This window comes from Echinops telfairi, unplaced genomic scaffold (genome assembly GCF_000313985.2).
Source record: "Echinops telfairi isolate 266 unplaced genomic scaffold, ASM31398v2 ScPeMD7_7463;HRSCAF=8501, whole genome shotgun sequence".
Lineage (NCBI taxonomy): Eukaryota > Metazoa > Chordata > Mammalia > Afrosoricida > Tenrecidae > Echinops > Echinops telfairi.
Window position 1 is genome coordinate 2,607,782 of NW_022111363.1, and position 13,309 is coordinate 2,621,090.

Consider the following 13,309-nt stretch of genomic DNA (forward strand, 5'->3'; position numbering starts at 1 on the left):
GATGGATGCATGGATGCATGATAGATGGATGCATGGATGAATGAATAAATGTATGGATGGATGGATGCATGGACACAAGGATGGATGCATGGATGATGAATGAAAGTATGGGTGGATACACGCATAGATGGATGCATGGATAGATTGGTGTATGGATGAATGAATGGATACATGGATGGATGGGTGAATGAGTGGATGCATGGGTGGATGGATGCATACATGTATGGTATGGGTGCATGGGTGGGTGCGTGGATGGATGGATGAATGGTGGTGAACTGGATACACTTTGTGCATTTTACATGGAGGGGAGGACAAGGCCTAACCCAAGGCCCTAGTCCCCAACTTGGAAGCCAGGCTTCCTTTCAGAGCCACAGGGGACAGTCACCAGCTGTTCTGGTGACAGAGCCCAGGCGTGCCAGCTCTGCTGGGCCCCCAGGATGGTCGCCTCAAAACTCACCCACATAATAGGAGAGGGTGCGCTTGATCCGGTCAAAGACAAACCAGCGCTTCTTCCAGGACTTAATCTTGCCCCCCATCTTGACCAAGTAGCCGCGGCAGACCTGGCGGGACAGGGGCGGTAAGGAGAGTCCAGACGTACAGCCCCCAGAACAGTCCCAACATATGTGCTGTCACCGTGCCCTGCAGCCAGGGAGGGTCCCCAACACCTCCTCGGGCCAGCATCCCAGGTCCTGGAGCAGGGACCCTTGGGTTGAGGCAGGTATTGAGGCCACCAGTCTGAGGGCCCAGGAGGGGTCTTTGACCACAGGGCCCTTTGGCCTCCCCCGGGGCTGGCCCGTTTTGTACCTTGCTGCTAAGCACCACGTGCAGGCAGGTGTCCACCCCATGGCCTGAGGACTCGATGTGGGTCTTCAGGTCAAAGTCCTCCTTCCGGATTGGTAGGTATCTGGTCAGAGGTCGTGCCTGGGAGCCAGAGAGCAAGACCAGGAGGTTCACCTTGCTCCCCTTAGTCCAGGCCCACCAGTTTCTCTTCTTAACCCCATCACCTCCCAGCCCCTTGGCTTCACAAAGATGTGGGGCTGTGCCTGCTCCAGGGCAGATAAGGTGGCTCCCCTTGGCCTCGCTCTACTGCCACCGAGTCTACTTACATCCAAGACAGAGCCCTGCTCCCCCTCCCCTTCTGCTGGGAGAATAAAACAGGAAGCCAGGCTGTTCTCAAATGGTGATCCCAGTAAGAAATCTGATCTCTGATGTCCTGAGAAATTTCAGGTCCTATTTGGACCTCTGTTTCCTTACAGGTAAAATGATGGGTCTGAACTAGGCAATCACTAAGTTCTATTCCATCTAGAACATTCTGACACCAAACAGAAATTGCAGCCTGTTGTGCTCCCAGGCCCCTGCCCCACCTTCCTTCCCAGGAGGAGCCCTGGTGGCATCATGGTTACGAGTTGGGCTAACCCTAAAGTCGGCAGTTTGAAGTCACTAGCTGCTAGTCAAGAGAAAGAGGAGGCTGCCTATGCCCGTAGAGAGTGACAGTCCCAAAAACCCACAGGGGCAGTTCGACCCTGCCCTATGGGCTGTGGTGAGTCGGCACCGCCTGGACAGCAGTGACCATGGTTTGGTTTGGTGCCCTTCCCGGAAGGATCACTGAAAGGGCAGAATGGGGAACAGACCACAAGTCACTTAAAGGAAAACCAAGGGCACGCCTTCCAGGAGGGTCCTGAAGGTGGGCGACTCCCCTCCACCCCCAGCACCTGTGAGGGGCTCTTCCAGCAAGGCCTGAGCCTCCTGACGGGCATCTAGAGGAGGGGAGTCCCAAAGTGGCCCCTGACTGAGGCAGCAGAGGGAGACCTGGCATTCAACAGAATTCTGCTCACACAAGTAAAACAGAATTTCTGGCTATTTCTTAATTCCCAAAGTCAAACCAGGCAGCCGTTGCTGCACTGTGGGGGAGGCACCACAGGACCTCCACCCTGGGGTGGCCTGAGAAGGGACAGCTCGTCCAAGTCCTACAGGCATCACGGGGGCCAGGGCCTAGGGTCAGATCAGCTCTCCTCCTAGCGCCTGTTCCAAGAGAAAATGAAAGCCGTGCTGTCTTGGAGATGCCCGCCAAAGGCCCATGTCCTCAACTGAACTGTGTCCTGCAAAAGCATGCATCAGCTGGGTTCCCAGTAGCGTGTGCTTACCACCCTCCACATGCGAGGGATAAGAAACCTTGATCTCCCTGTGTTAGTGAGGAGGGGAGATTCTGTTATGTCTGCCGTGTACATGAGGCAGGGTTAACATGGGCTGTAACATGCTGTCTCAGGTCACAGCCCTGATGCATGAAGGGAAGTCTCTCTGGGCTATGGTCTGTCCCCAACTTTGACCTTAACAAGGAGAGAGAAGCAAGTCAAGAGAGCCCCAAGACCTCTAAGAAAGAAGTGCCAGGATTCTATGATGCTCACCTTCCCGACACAACCGCTGAAGACAAAGCAGGTGAATAAGCAAATGTGGCGAAGAAAGCTGATGATACCCGGCTATCAAAAGATATAGCATCTGGGGTCTTAAAGGCTTAAAGGTAAACAAGCAGCCATCTAGCTGAGAAGCAACAAAGCCCACATGGAAGAAGCACACCAGCCTGTGCGATCACGAGGTGTCGAAGGGATCAGGTATCAGGCATCATGAGAACAAAAATCATATCACTGTGAATGAGGGGGAGTGTGGGGTGGAGACCCAAAGCCCATCTGTAGGCAATTGGACATCCCCTTACAGAAGGGTCTTGGGGAGGAGACAAGCCAGTCAGTGTGCGATGTAGCAACGATGAAACATACAACTTTCCTCTAGTTCCTAAATGCTTCCTACCCCCACTATCATGATAAGAATTCTACCTTGCAAGTCTGGCTAGACCAGAGGATGTACACTGGTACAGATAGGAACTGGAAACACAGGGAAGCCAGGACGGATGATCACTTCAGTGGCGTGAGCAGATACTGGGAGAGTGGAGGGAGGGTGGGTTGGGAAGGGGGAACTGATTATAAGGATCTACATGTGACCTCCCCACTGGGGGACCGACAACAGAAAAGTGGTTGAAGGGAGACGTCGGACAGGGCAAGATATGACAAAATAATAATTTATAAATTATCAAGGGTTCATGAGGGAGTGGGGAGCGGGGAGGGAGGGGGAAAATGAAGAACTGATGCCAGGGGCTTAAGTGGAGAGCAAATGTTTTGAGAATGATGAGGGCAATGAATGTACAAATGTCCTTTACACAATTGATATATGTGTGGATTGTGATAAGAGTTGTATGAGCCCCTAATAAAGCGGAAAAAAAAAAAAGAAGAAAGAAGTACCAGGAACAGGGTGTCCTCTGGGCTGGCAGTCTCTGTGCTAAGAACCTCCCAGACCCAAGGAAGGCTGCTGCCAAGACACATGGAGCGCTCCGAGGAAGACTCCGTCCACAGATGCCGAAAGGAGACAGGACCTGTCCCCAGAGCCAAGGACCGGAAAGCCTAGCCCTAGAGCTGGTGCCCTGACATCAGACTTCCAGCCCCTAAACTACAAGACGAAACCCATTAGTCACAGTCACGCACTGCAGTCCTCTTGCTACTGCAGCCCTGGAGACTGAAGAGGGTTACGGTCAGACCATCAGCTGACGGTGGTCCTGGGGGTGGCCTGGCACCGAGGACATGTGTCGGAGGAGCTCAGGGGAAGGCGGAAAGGGTGCAGAGAGGACTCATGAAGCAGAGAGGGGCCGAGGGCAGCCATGTTTCTTGAACCTCCGGCTCCCATCTCTGGCAGACCTGGCCAGACCTCCTCCTCTGGTGCCAACGCCCACAAGGAGATGGCCACACCCTCCTGGCGCCCACCACACACACACTTGCTTGAATAAGCTCAAGGGGGTCTCGGCCCGTGAGACCGATGGAATCTCAGGTGGACTGCCGTCTGCTGAACCAGCAGCAATCGTTCCTGGATAGAATGAGTTTTCCGACCCAGGGAAAGCACCCTGGGGTACCCCTACGCACCCACGCCCAAGGTAACCTTGCAGGAGGGGGCTTCAAAAACACTGTGGGAAAACTCCAGTACCTTGCCACACTATCTTTCCACGAACTTTCTGAAGCCCCCTGCGTCCTGTGTCCTCCCACGCCCTCACCTGGGAGAACTGCTTCTCCCGCATCTTGACCTCCTTCTCCACCAGCTGCTGCCTCCGGGCACTCTCGCTGTTCAACCTCCGCTCCACCTGCTCCCGCCTCCGCCGCTCCTCCTCCAGGGCCTGTCTCCGCAGCTCCAGCTCCCGCTCCTGCAGCCAAGCGGGGGTCAGTGCCCACAGCCGCCCTCTTCCCTGCCAGCAACCCTGGCCCAGCCCAGGAAACACCCACTCTGAGAGGAAGCCACCCCCAGAGCCCACCTGCCCCAAGGGGCCTGCTGGGTAAGGGGCGATGCTCTAACACATGACTGTCCCAGCTCTGCCGCCAGGATCAGCCCTGGGACCCGGGACACTCTGAGGCTCGGCCCCTGTGAAAGGGGCTCAGGTGGTAGTGGAGCCGAAACACACCATCGCTGCCAACTCCGAGAAGAAGGGAAGCAATCAACCACGCAATCGGCCAACGGGGTGCTGAGCACCCGCTAGGACCGCTCAGCCTACGGACTGGCTAAGCAACTCTCTGACAGCTAACATACGGCATCAAGGGTTACATGGTGGGTTGCCAACCATCGCAAGGTCAGCGGTTCAAACCACCAGCTGTTCCGAGGGAGAAAGACTAGGCTCTCTACTCCCGTAAAGAGTGAGCCTTGGAGGCTCACGGGGGCAGTCCTAGCCTGTCCTATAGGGTCGGCATGGACTCGAGGGCAGCGAGCATCCCAAGTGGGATGACTTGCCGTGCAGGTAAATCCCAAACCCCGCTTCCTTTGTGTGAGTTCCAACTCACAGCACCCCACACATCACAGAGCAGAGCCGTGGCCCTTCGGAAGTAGATCTCCAGGCTGTTCCCTGGCTGCAGCACCGGTGTGCCGACCTTGTGTGGGTCGCTGAGCGCTGAGAAACCACATGTACATTTTGCCATGCAGTTTTAAAAGAAACAAAACAGGCCAGTCGGTCCATTTTGTCTCACAGCAATGCTACGGTTCAGAGAAAACCTGCTCCCCAGGGCCGCGGAGACGGGAAATCTTCATGGGAGGAGACAGCCTCATCTTTCTCTTACAGAGCAGCAGGGGGGTTTGAACTGCTGACCTTCTGGTTAGCAGCACAACACTTAACCCACTGCACCATGCAAGTCTCCTCCCCAAAAAGAAAAGGGCAAACACTGTTGCTGGATTGATTTCCAGCTCAGAGCAGCCCTAAAGAGAGTTCTAGGCTTTGTAGACCTTTACGGGAGCACACAGCTTCCTCTTCCTCCCTCAGAGTGGCTGGTGGGTTTGAACATGGACCTTTCAGCTAACAGGGCAACGCGGAGTGGACAGCGTTACCAGGTTTCCGTGAGGTTCCCCCAGTCAACAGGTCCACAGAAGAGGGTCCCATAAAGGAAACCGGACTGGCCGCACCCGCCCTGCCTCTCCACAGCACCCTAGCCCTACTTTGAACACTGCAAACTTGAAAACCACTTCTGCTTCCAGGGAATGATGTGAGGGTCAAAAAGGGTTTGGGGTGGAGCAATGACCTTGGGTGGGCCAGGGCCGCTGACCCTGGGGCTCCCACCCCTCCTGCCTCCCAGTCAGGCCCAGATCCACCTCACCCTGGACTCCATGAGCCGGCTCTTCTCGGCGTGAGCCTCTTTCAGCATCTTCCCCATCTCCTCCAGCTTCCCCACGTCCAAGCCGCTGGCACTGGGGGAGGCACAGCGAGGAGAGCAAGTGGGTGGCAGGGCTGTGAAGGAGGGCGGGGCTGGCTCCAGGCAGGGAGGGCCCAGCTACCTGGACATGTTGTCTGGGGAGCAGGCTGAGTTGCCCCCCGTGGAGAGGCTGGTCTCCATGCTGTCCGAGCTCTCCAGACTCAGCGTGTCATAAGCGTGCTCCCCGTCGTCCCCACGCTCCCGGCCTGCCGGCAGGTGGTGCAGGATGGAGTGGTGCATGAGCGGGGGGAAGCCCAAGGGGGCTGCTGGGAAGGGGCCCGCCCCGTGTAGTGCGTCCCACTGACACTGGGCCTCAGCTGCAGCCTTCTGCTTCAGCTCGGCCAGCCGCCGCCGCTGCTCCTCAATCACCTGCTGCCCTGCAGGAAGAAGAGGGGGTGTCATGGCGGGCACCCCCCCACCCAGAGGCACGGGTGGAGAGGTCCACACAGGGGCACCCTAGAAACCCCAGAGCCCCAGACCAGCATTGCAGTCACTTGCACAAGTGGCCATAGCCCCACGGTCTGGCTTCAAGGTTGCTTCTGTACCCCAAGTCCACAAAGGGTCCCGAAACTTCCTAGAGAGGCCCAGGCACGTGACAGCCAAGCCCTGCGCAGGCAGGGAGGCAGGATGCATGCGCCCAGCCTGCCTGCTGGGGGCCAGCCAGGGATGGAGGGGGAGTGGGAGCCTCCCGAGCCCCCAGGGTGACAAACACAGACCCCAGCTGCAAGGCAGAAGCCAGAGCAAGGGAAGCAGGAAGGAAGGAGGGGGAGAGGAGAAGCAGACGCAGGGCAGAGGACCTCAGCTGGACAGGGAGCCAGCCGACCCCCTGGGTGGTGGCACCATGCTGAAGCCTGGGCAGGGCTGCCTGAACAAAGCAATGCCCTCAGTGACCCCCGCTCTACCTGCTGGCTCATCGGCAGGGTGGGGCCCGGCAGGCAGCGAGTCGACTGGCGTGAGGGACCCCGGGCAGAGGGCAGGGTAGAAAGGCAGAGGGGACGAGAGGAGAGAGAGCAGAGACATGGACTTTCAAACCAACCGAGACGTCCACGGGGAGGGGTGCACAGAGACCCCTGGGAACCCTCTTTGGGAACCCTCTCTGGAGGTCAACATGCCTACCCCCCCTGCCTTCAGAGAGGAGGTCTCAGATCAGCCTGGCTCAGATCGACGGGCACTGCCCTCATCTGCTGGGTGACAAGGGGTCCTGGTGGCACAGTGTCCATGCGTGGGGCTACTAACTCGCCAGGCCAGCAGACGGAAAGCACCAGCTGCTCCACAGGACAAAGACAGGCTTTCTGTTCCCTTAAGAGTCCCAGTCTCAGAAACCCATGGGCACTTCCACCCTGTCCTGTAGGGGAGCTCTGCATTGGAATGGGCGTGACGGCAGTGAACTGCAGGAAGACCCCACAGCCTCGGCCCCTAAGTCCCCTGGCCTGGGATCTTTGGAGAGCATCCCTGGAAACCCTCCTTCAGGTGTCTAATGGAATGTGTTTCTGCTTTTGCCGGGATCCCAGTTCTGGGAGGAGCACCCTGTGAGGAGCGCGGACAGGGGTGAGGGTGTGGGGCGCCCAGGCTGGCCTCTCACCCTTCTGCTGCAGGGCTAGCTGGCGCTTGGTCTCGATGTCTTGCAGTGTGGCTGCCAGGTTTCGAGGAAGGCTTCCTGTGCCGTTGTGGGTGAGCAGGGCACTCTGCAGAGGGAGGGGCAGCCGATCAGGACCTGGGGCTCCAAGGGCCCGCTCCCCACGGCTTCCAGGGGGCCCCAGACCTCTCCCCAGGTGGCCAGGCACCAGCCCTCTGCACCCCCACCATCATGCAGACCTTCGGGGAGGGGCTGCGGCCCAGGGTCGCCACACTGAGCTGGGAAGAGGATGAAGACGAGCCAGAGGAGGAGGGGAGGGGGCCACTCCGGGTCCGGGGCAAGGGGCTGGTGGCCTCGCCATCCATCTTGGAGCGGTAAACCTGGAAGGAAGAGACAGCCTGGTGAACCCGGCCTCGGCCCCTGGCCACCAGGCCACATTGCCTAGGCTGGCTGTGATCCCAAGTGCCACCTGGCATGGGTCCTGCGCAGCTGCCTGTGCCCCACTGATGGCACGCCAGCCCAGTGGGCAGAAGCTATTGGCAGCTGCGTCCTTTGCAAGTTCTCCCTCCCTGGGCCAATCCTTGGCCTGATCTGGGTTTTAGAGAGAACTTGGTAAACTGGTCCTTGCCCAGGGGTCACTGCCAGCTGGCCAGCATGGCACAGGGCTGACTGGAGGGTAGTTCCTCCTGGCCCCAGTGGGTGTCACTGCTGGTGACTCTGTGACCTGGGGCCATGCACCCCCCGGCTCTGGGAGGGGCTCCTCAAGTAGCAGGCCAGACGGACAGATGGAGAGGGACAGACAGAGGGAGGGCCACCTAAGCGGGCACAGCACGCAGCGCAGGCTCTGCTACTTGCCAGCGGAGTGGCCTTGAGGAGATTCCCCCGTCTCAGGAGCGGCCTTTGATGTGTGGCCGGGACGAGAGAACTCCAAATGGGTAAGAAGTCTCTCCAGAGCGGCCCACAGTCCCTCCAGGGGCCGGAAACATTAACTGCGGTCACGCGCTGCAATGGCATGGGGAGCTCAGGAGGCTGAGCTCAGGATGGGGACTCGGGAGGCTGTCTGAGTACCCGGGCCAGGCAGCCCCGCACCCTCCACAGCATGTCCCCAGACCCCCGCTTGAGAGTCTTTGCCCGCTCTGCCCAGCCTCCGAAGAGTCCTGGTGGTGCAGTGGATTAAGTGCTGGGCTGCTAGCCCCAAGGTCAGTAGTTCAAATCCAGGGCCGCCCCGTGGGAGGAAGGGGAACCTGCTCCCATCAAGATGTGCAGTCCCAGGAGCCCCGCAAAGCACTTCTACTCAGCCCCACAGGGTGACTGAGTCTGTCTCCAGCTGTCACTTCAGAGACCAGGAGAGCAGGTCCTCACAGGGCACATGCGCCCCCATTGTGTCAAGTCCTCAGACTCCCTGAAGAGTCCCAGGACCGGGAGCTTCAGGAACAGAGCAGGCCCACACTCAGGGGCCCACCAGGTCGGGCCCAGCCCAGGGAACCAGTCAGCTCCCCAACCTGACCACGGCTCCACAGTACCCTTCCACCGGACGCAGGTGGCAGCACCAAAGAGGACAGCCTGTGGGCAACTCCCCGCTGCTCTCCTCAGGGTTCAGAGGCACCCTGGCCACCCGAGGAGCATGGGCGGACAGAGCAGCAGAGCAGAGAGGAGCAAGGTCAGTGGGCAGGCAGTGCCAGGGGTAGGGGGTGTGGGGGGGCGGGGTTACCTGTAGCTGATGGGAGACCTTGGCGGGCAGAGGAGGCGGGGAGGAGTGAGGGGAGGCAGCAGGCCCCGTCCCCCGCCCGGCCATCAGTTCCTGATACCACTGCTCTAAGTCTACCGCAGGGGGCAGCAGCTTCTCCATCTGGAGGGCGCGGGTGGGTGGAAGGTAATGAAGTGAGGACCAGGGCGAGTGGTAGGAAGGGGAGGGGACAGGGATGGAATGAGAGTAGAGGAGGAAGAGAGAGACACAGTAAGGAACAGGCGGAGAAGAACAGTCACACACACTCCCAACCCCAGATCCCCACGCTAGCACTGAGCTACGCCGCCGTGACAACAGGGTCCGGCTGGCCGGCCACCCAGGCCATGGGTGCTGGGCACCCTGTTGGCCTCCAGCCAAGAAGCTGGTGGGCAGAAGAGAGACACAGCCCATGACCAGTGGGCCGGGGCCACAGGGACACAGGACCACCGACCATAAGGAAGGGTGAGATGGAAGCAGAAGAGGAGGAGGTCGGCAGCTCGGGAGGAAGGCAGATAGAGGGACCCAGGTCCCAGGAGGCAAGAGCTCAGACAGGCAGGCCTGGCGCAGGGGAGGGGGGCACAGGCAAGAAGCCCCATGCCTTCAGCCGCTCAAGCATCGCGTACTTGGGGAAAGGCTGGAGCAGGGAGGAATACAAGAGGTTCATGGACTGGTACCCACTAGGAGACAGGGGTTGGGATGGGGGCATGGAACAGGGGCAGCTTGTAATGCTGAGAGCACTGCCCTTCTCTTGGGCACAGGGGCAGCTGGGGCCTTCTCCCTGCCCGAGGCAGGCCTGAGGGGAGGCAGGAGGTATAGGTGGGCACCCAGAGGCACCTTGCTGTTAGACAGGGGCTGGGCAAGCACCTGGGGCAGGTGGCAGAAGCAGACAGGTCCAAGCAGGAACAGAGCTGCAGAACCTCTGAAGGCTCACCGACTCCTTAGCTGCCAGGAGGCCCAGGGAAATGAATGGTGCTGACGCCCCACATGGCATGCCAGGTCACAGGGCTGTCACTCCGTGTCAACCCAAACTCAGGGCAGGGTGAGGGTTAGAAAAGGACAAGCAGGTTCCTCCTGGGGCAGCCCCTGCCCCAAAAACTGACTGGCCCATTGCTAGAAGCCAAGGGTCCAGACCCTCCTACTAGGACTTCTGTCTCTAACCCCCTGGGGACAGGTGCACACCGGGCAGCACCGAGCACCAGTCACATGTCCCTGAGGGCCCCCTGGCACCCTACCCGCTGGACCTGAACAGGAGCTCATAGCAGGGAGGAGCTGAAAACCAGGGAGAAAAATCAGCCCGGAATCAGGTAGGGACATGGACAGGTACCAGCTGTGGGCTGGGAGGCCTGAGACTGCCCTAGTCATCACACGCCACAGAGCACTGAGCTGGCGAGGTGTTGGAGCAAGCGTGCTGACCAAGTGCAGCATCTCCTGTCTGCCGGCACACGTGGCAGGTGAGGGGACGCTTGCAGGCCCCACTCTAGGGGCCACCGTGACGTAAAACAGGTAGGAGGGCCCAGTGTGTGACACGGACCCATCATGCCAAACAGAGCACACGCACATTAACACACCACTCGACACACTGATTTTTGCATAGGCGCCCAGGCCCTCTGTGGGACAGCTGGGCAGATGGGTTGTAGAGTGTGCCAAGCCCGGGCTAGTCCCTCAGCCAGCCGGGCCCTGGGAAGGAGCTGCAGGTGTGTTGGGGGGCAGATAGGCCCCACAGAGCACACAGTTACAACAACCTCTCGTATTTGAGGGCAGAGCCGAGTGGAAGCAGGTAGGATGAAGGGGTTGGAGGTGGCCCCAGCCTGAGAGGACCCTGGGGACAGGCCCAGAGCCTCTGTCCCCAGCTGCACTCTCAAGGGTGAACAGCTCAGCCTTCAGAGTGGGTACACGGTGGAGCCCAGCACCCCACTCCAGGCCTGCATGGCTTATGCATTGGGATGAGGAGCAGGGAGACGGGGAGGAATGGGTAGCCTAGGATCAGCACTCCTTGGCCCTCATGCTCCCCTCAGGGTGGGTCTGCTCAGCCTCAGGCTGTCACAAAGCTCTAAGCTACGCAGCCCCTCCCTCAAGATACTCAGCTACAGTCAGCTGCCAGGCTCTGTGGGCTCCTGGGCGTAAGACAGGCAGCAGTGGCTGACATAGCCCCAGGGGGTCAGTCTCAGACCTTGTCGGCACGCCCTTCACCCCCACAGCCAGATCCCTGCAGCTCAGGAAGCTGTCCCCACACTATCGCTCAGAGAAGCCTCCTTGTGTGTGTGTGTGTGTGTGTTGGGGGGGGGGGGGTCCTGCTACCTCTTTGAGGGTGGTGGTCTTCGGGAATGGCCTGCCCCCAGTGAGAGTGTAGTAGCGTCTTTCCAGCATGGACAGCTTCTCCTTCTCCTGCACACGCGAAGAGCAGCAGCAGTCAGAGAGGAGGGCAAGAAGGGAGGCCATGGCGGGGGTTCCACCCTGGCCAATCTCCCTACCCCTCCACACCCACCTCCCGCTCTACCAACCCTCGCCCTGGCCCAGGCTGCCAGGGGCTACCTTCTGTAGCAGCTGCAAAGAGGCGTTCTTGTCCCGGGCCAGGCGCTCCGAGTCTTGCACGGCTTGGGCCCGGATCTGTCCCGCCTGGTTGTCCAGCACAGCCAGGCGCTCCTGGAGGGGACAAGGTGGATGATCAGGCCCTGGGGAGATGGGATTGCATCCAGGGAAGGCCAGGCCCAGGCCTGGGTGCAGGGAAACCACCAACCCTTCTGTTTGGCCTCAACCCACCCTGGGCAAACTCAAGGGATGCAGTCAGCTCCTCCCTCAGCTCTTTTCCCCCTCTGTACGACCCTGGGCAACCAGCCATGGCCCAGGCCCCACTGGACTCTCCCTCCCCTATATAACAAGTCCTATCAGCCCTCTCCCCCAAAACAGTCCAGGCTCATGACCTCGCCTTTCCCCTCCCCCACTTTCAACCCTCTGCTTTTGGTGGCCTAGACCACCCCCCACTCCCACCCCCCAAACTCCCTCCAGTTTCCAGCCGGATATTTCTGCTCCACTCCGCACACACACACCCACCCTTGCACAGTCTCTCTAGCTCCCTAAGCTGGCAAGGAGGCTGGGTTTGCTGGTTGTCTTTGCTCATTTGCATTTTCTAATCCTAATCAGCACTCAGGGAAGGATCCATCAAGAAATCAGCCGCCCAGGGTCCTCTTTAAAGTGGTAGCTTGCAGTCATGCCACTGCAAGGGCTCAGGTGCCACGGTCTCTAATCCCTCCCCCATGCCCGCGAAGGCTGGACCATGGAGAGGAAGACAGGATGGGGACTGATACGTTGGCATGACAGTGCTGGCAGAGACTTCTCTAAGTGCCCGGCACGACCAGACCTGTTCTGGAGGAAGCGAGACTTTACCTCCCATGCCGTGCTCATGTCATCAGGGGGACCAGCCCCTGGAGAGAGCATCAGGATGGGAAGGTGGAGGGTCAGGAAAACAAGAGGAAGGCCTTCACCAAGATGGAGCGAGACCACGGCTTCAGAATGAGCTCCAAAAGCCGCTGTGCCGATGGCGCAGGATCTGGCAGCCGGTCCTTCTGTTGTTAGATTGTTGCACCGAACAACTATCTAACAAGAATGTAGAGTCCAGTCTCCAAGTCCTATCAGCCTTCTCTTCAAAAACAGCCAGTGGCCAGCATGATCCACAAGACAGACAAGCCGCGGCCGACACAGGGCCCCATCAGCAGCCGGAACTTCCCACCACCGCTTTGTGTGCTTCTCAGTGTCTTCCTGACAGACTGTCCTCAGCTGTCCCCATCCCTTGGAGCTGGCCCTCCAACCAGACCCTTCCCTGAGTCCAAACTCAACTTCTAAGGTGCTCAGTTTACCCTGTATCCCAATCTGCCTGGGATGATGGCTACCTGGGAACGTATCCTCCTGCAGCCCGCTCTCCCTCAGCCAGCTGGCCTGCCTGCCTGCAAGACCCAAAGGCAGGTGAGGCTTTCCTGTGTCTGTGTCCCCGGCAGGCAAGGTAAGCAACAACCTGTGCTCAAGGGAACAAGAAGACTTGGTGGCTGGGCTCACCCCAAACTGGCTTCCTGAAGGAGGGAGCCCTGCGCCACTACCCTGAGCGTGAAGCATGAGCACAGGAAGCACCGGGGACTGTGTCCAGCTAAACCCCGGGGAGTCCGACCCAGCGACCCAGCACTGGAGCGAAGGCTAACACGGGCCCATGAATCCGCGTGTCGGAACACCCGATCCCTAAGAGCCCGGAGG

The 13,309-nt window shown here is 59.3% G+C and overlaps 1 protein-coding gene across 11 annotated transcripts in view; it reads right to left on the minus strand.

The window, feature by feature from the left end:
- PHLDB1 (pleckstrin homology like domain family B member 1) overlaps window positions 1-13,309 on the minus strand; it is a 53,561-nt gene that overhangs the window by 6,073 nt on the left and 34,179 nt on the right. For 5 of the 11 annotated variants that reach the window (XM_045283547.1, XM_045283549.1, XM_045283544.1 and 2 more), the window contains 11 exons: window positions 11,600-11,710; window positions 11,366-11,452; window positions 9,053-9,190; window positions 7,581-7,721; window positions 7,348-7,450; window positions 6,668-6,712; window positions 5,848-6,142; window positions 5,670-5,760; window positions 4,091-4,237; window positions 805-921; window positions 458-560 (listed from right to left, as the gene is read on the minus strand). In XM_045283547.1, the coding sequence (XP_045139482.1) occupies window positions 458-560; window positions 805-921; window positions 4,091-4,237; window positions 5,670-5,760; window positions 5,848-6,142; window positions 6,668-6,712; window positions 7,348-7,450; window positions 7,581-7,721; window positions 9,053-9,190; window positions 11,366-11,452; window positions 11,600-11,710 (1,378 nt within the window). The remainder of the gene's footprint in view (window positions 1-457; window positions 561-804; window positions 922-4,090; window positions 4,238-5,669; window positions 5,761-5,847; window positions 6,143-6,667; window positions 6,713-7,347; window positions 7,451-7,580; window positions 7,722-9,052; window positions 9,191-11,365; window positions 11,453-11,599; window positions 11,711-13,309) is intronic. The other 6 variants (XM_045283551.1, XM_004712779.2, XM_045283548.1 and 3 more) reach the window with 3 other exon arrangements.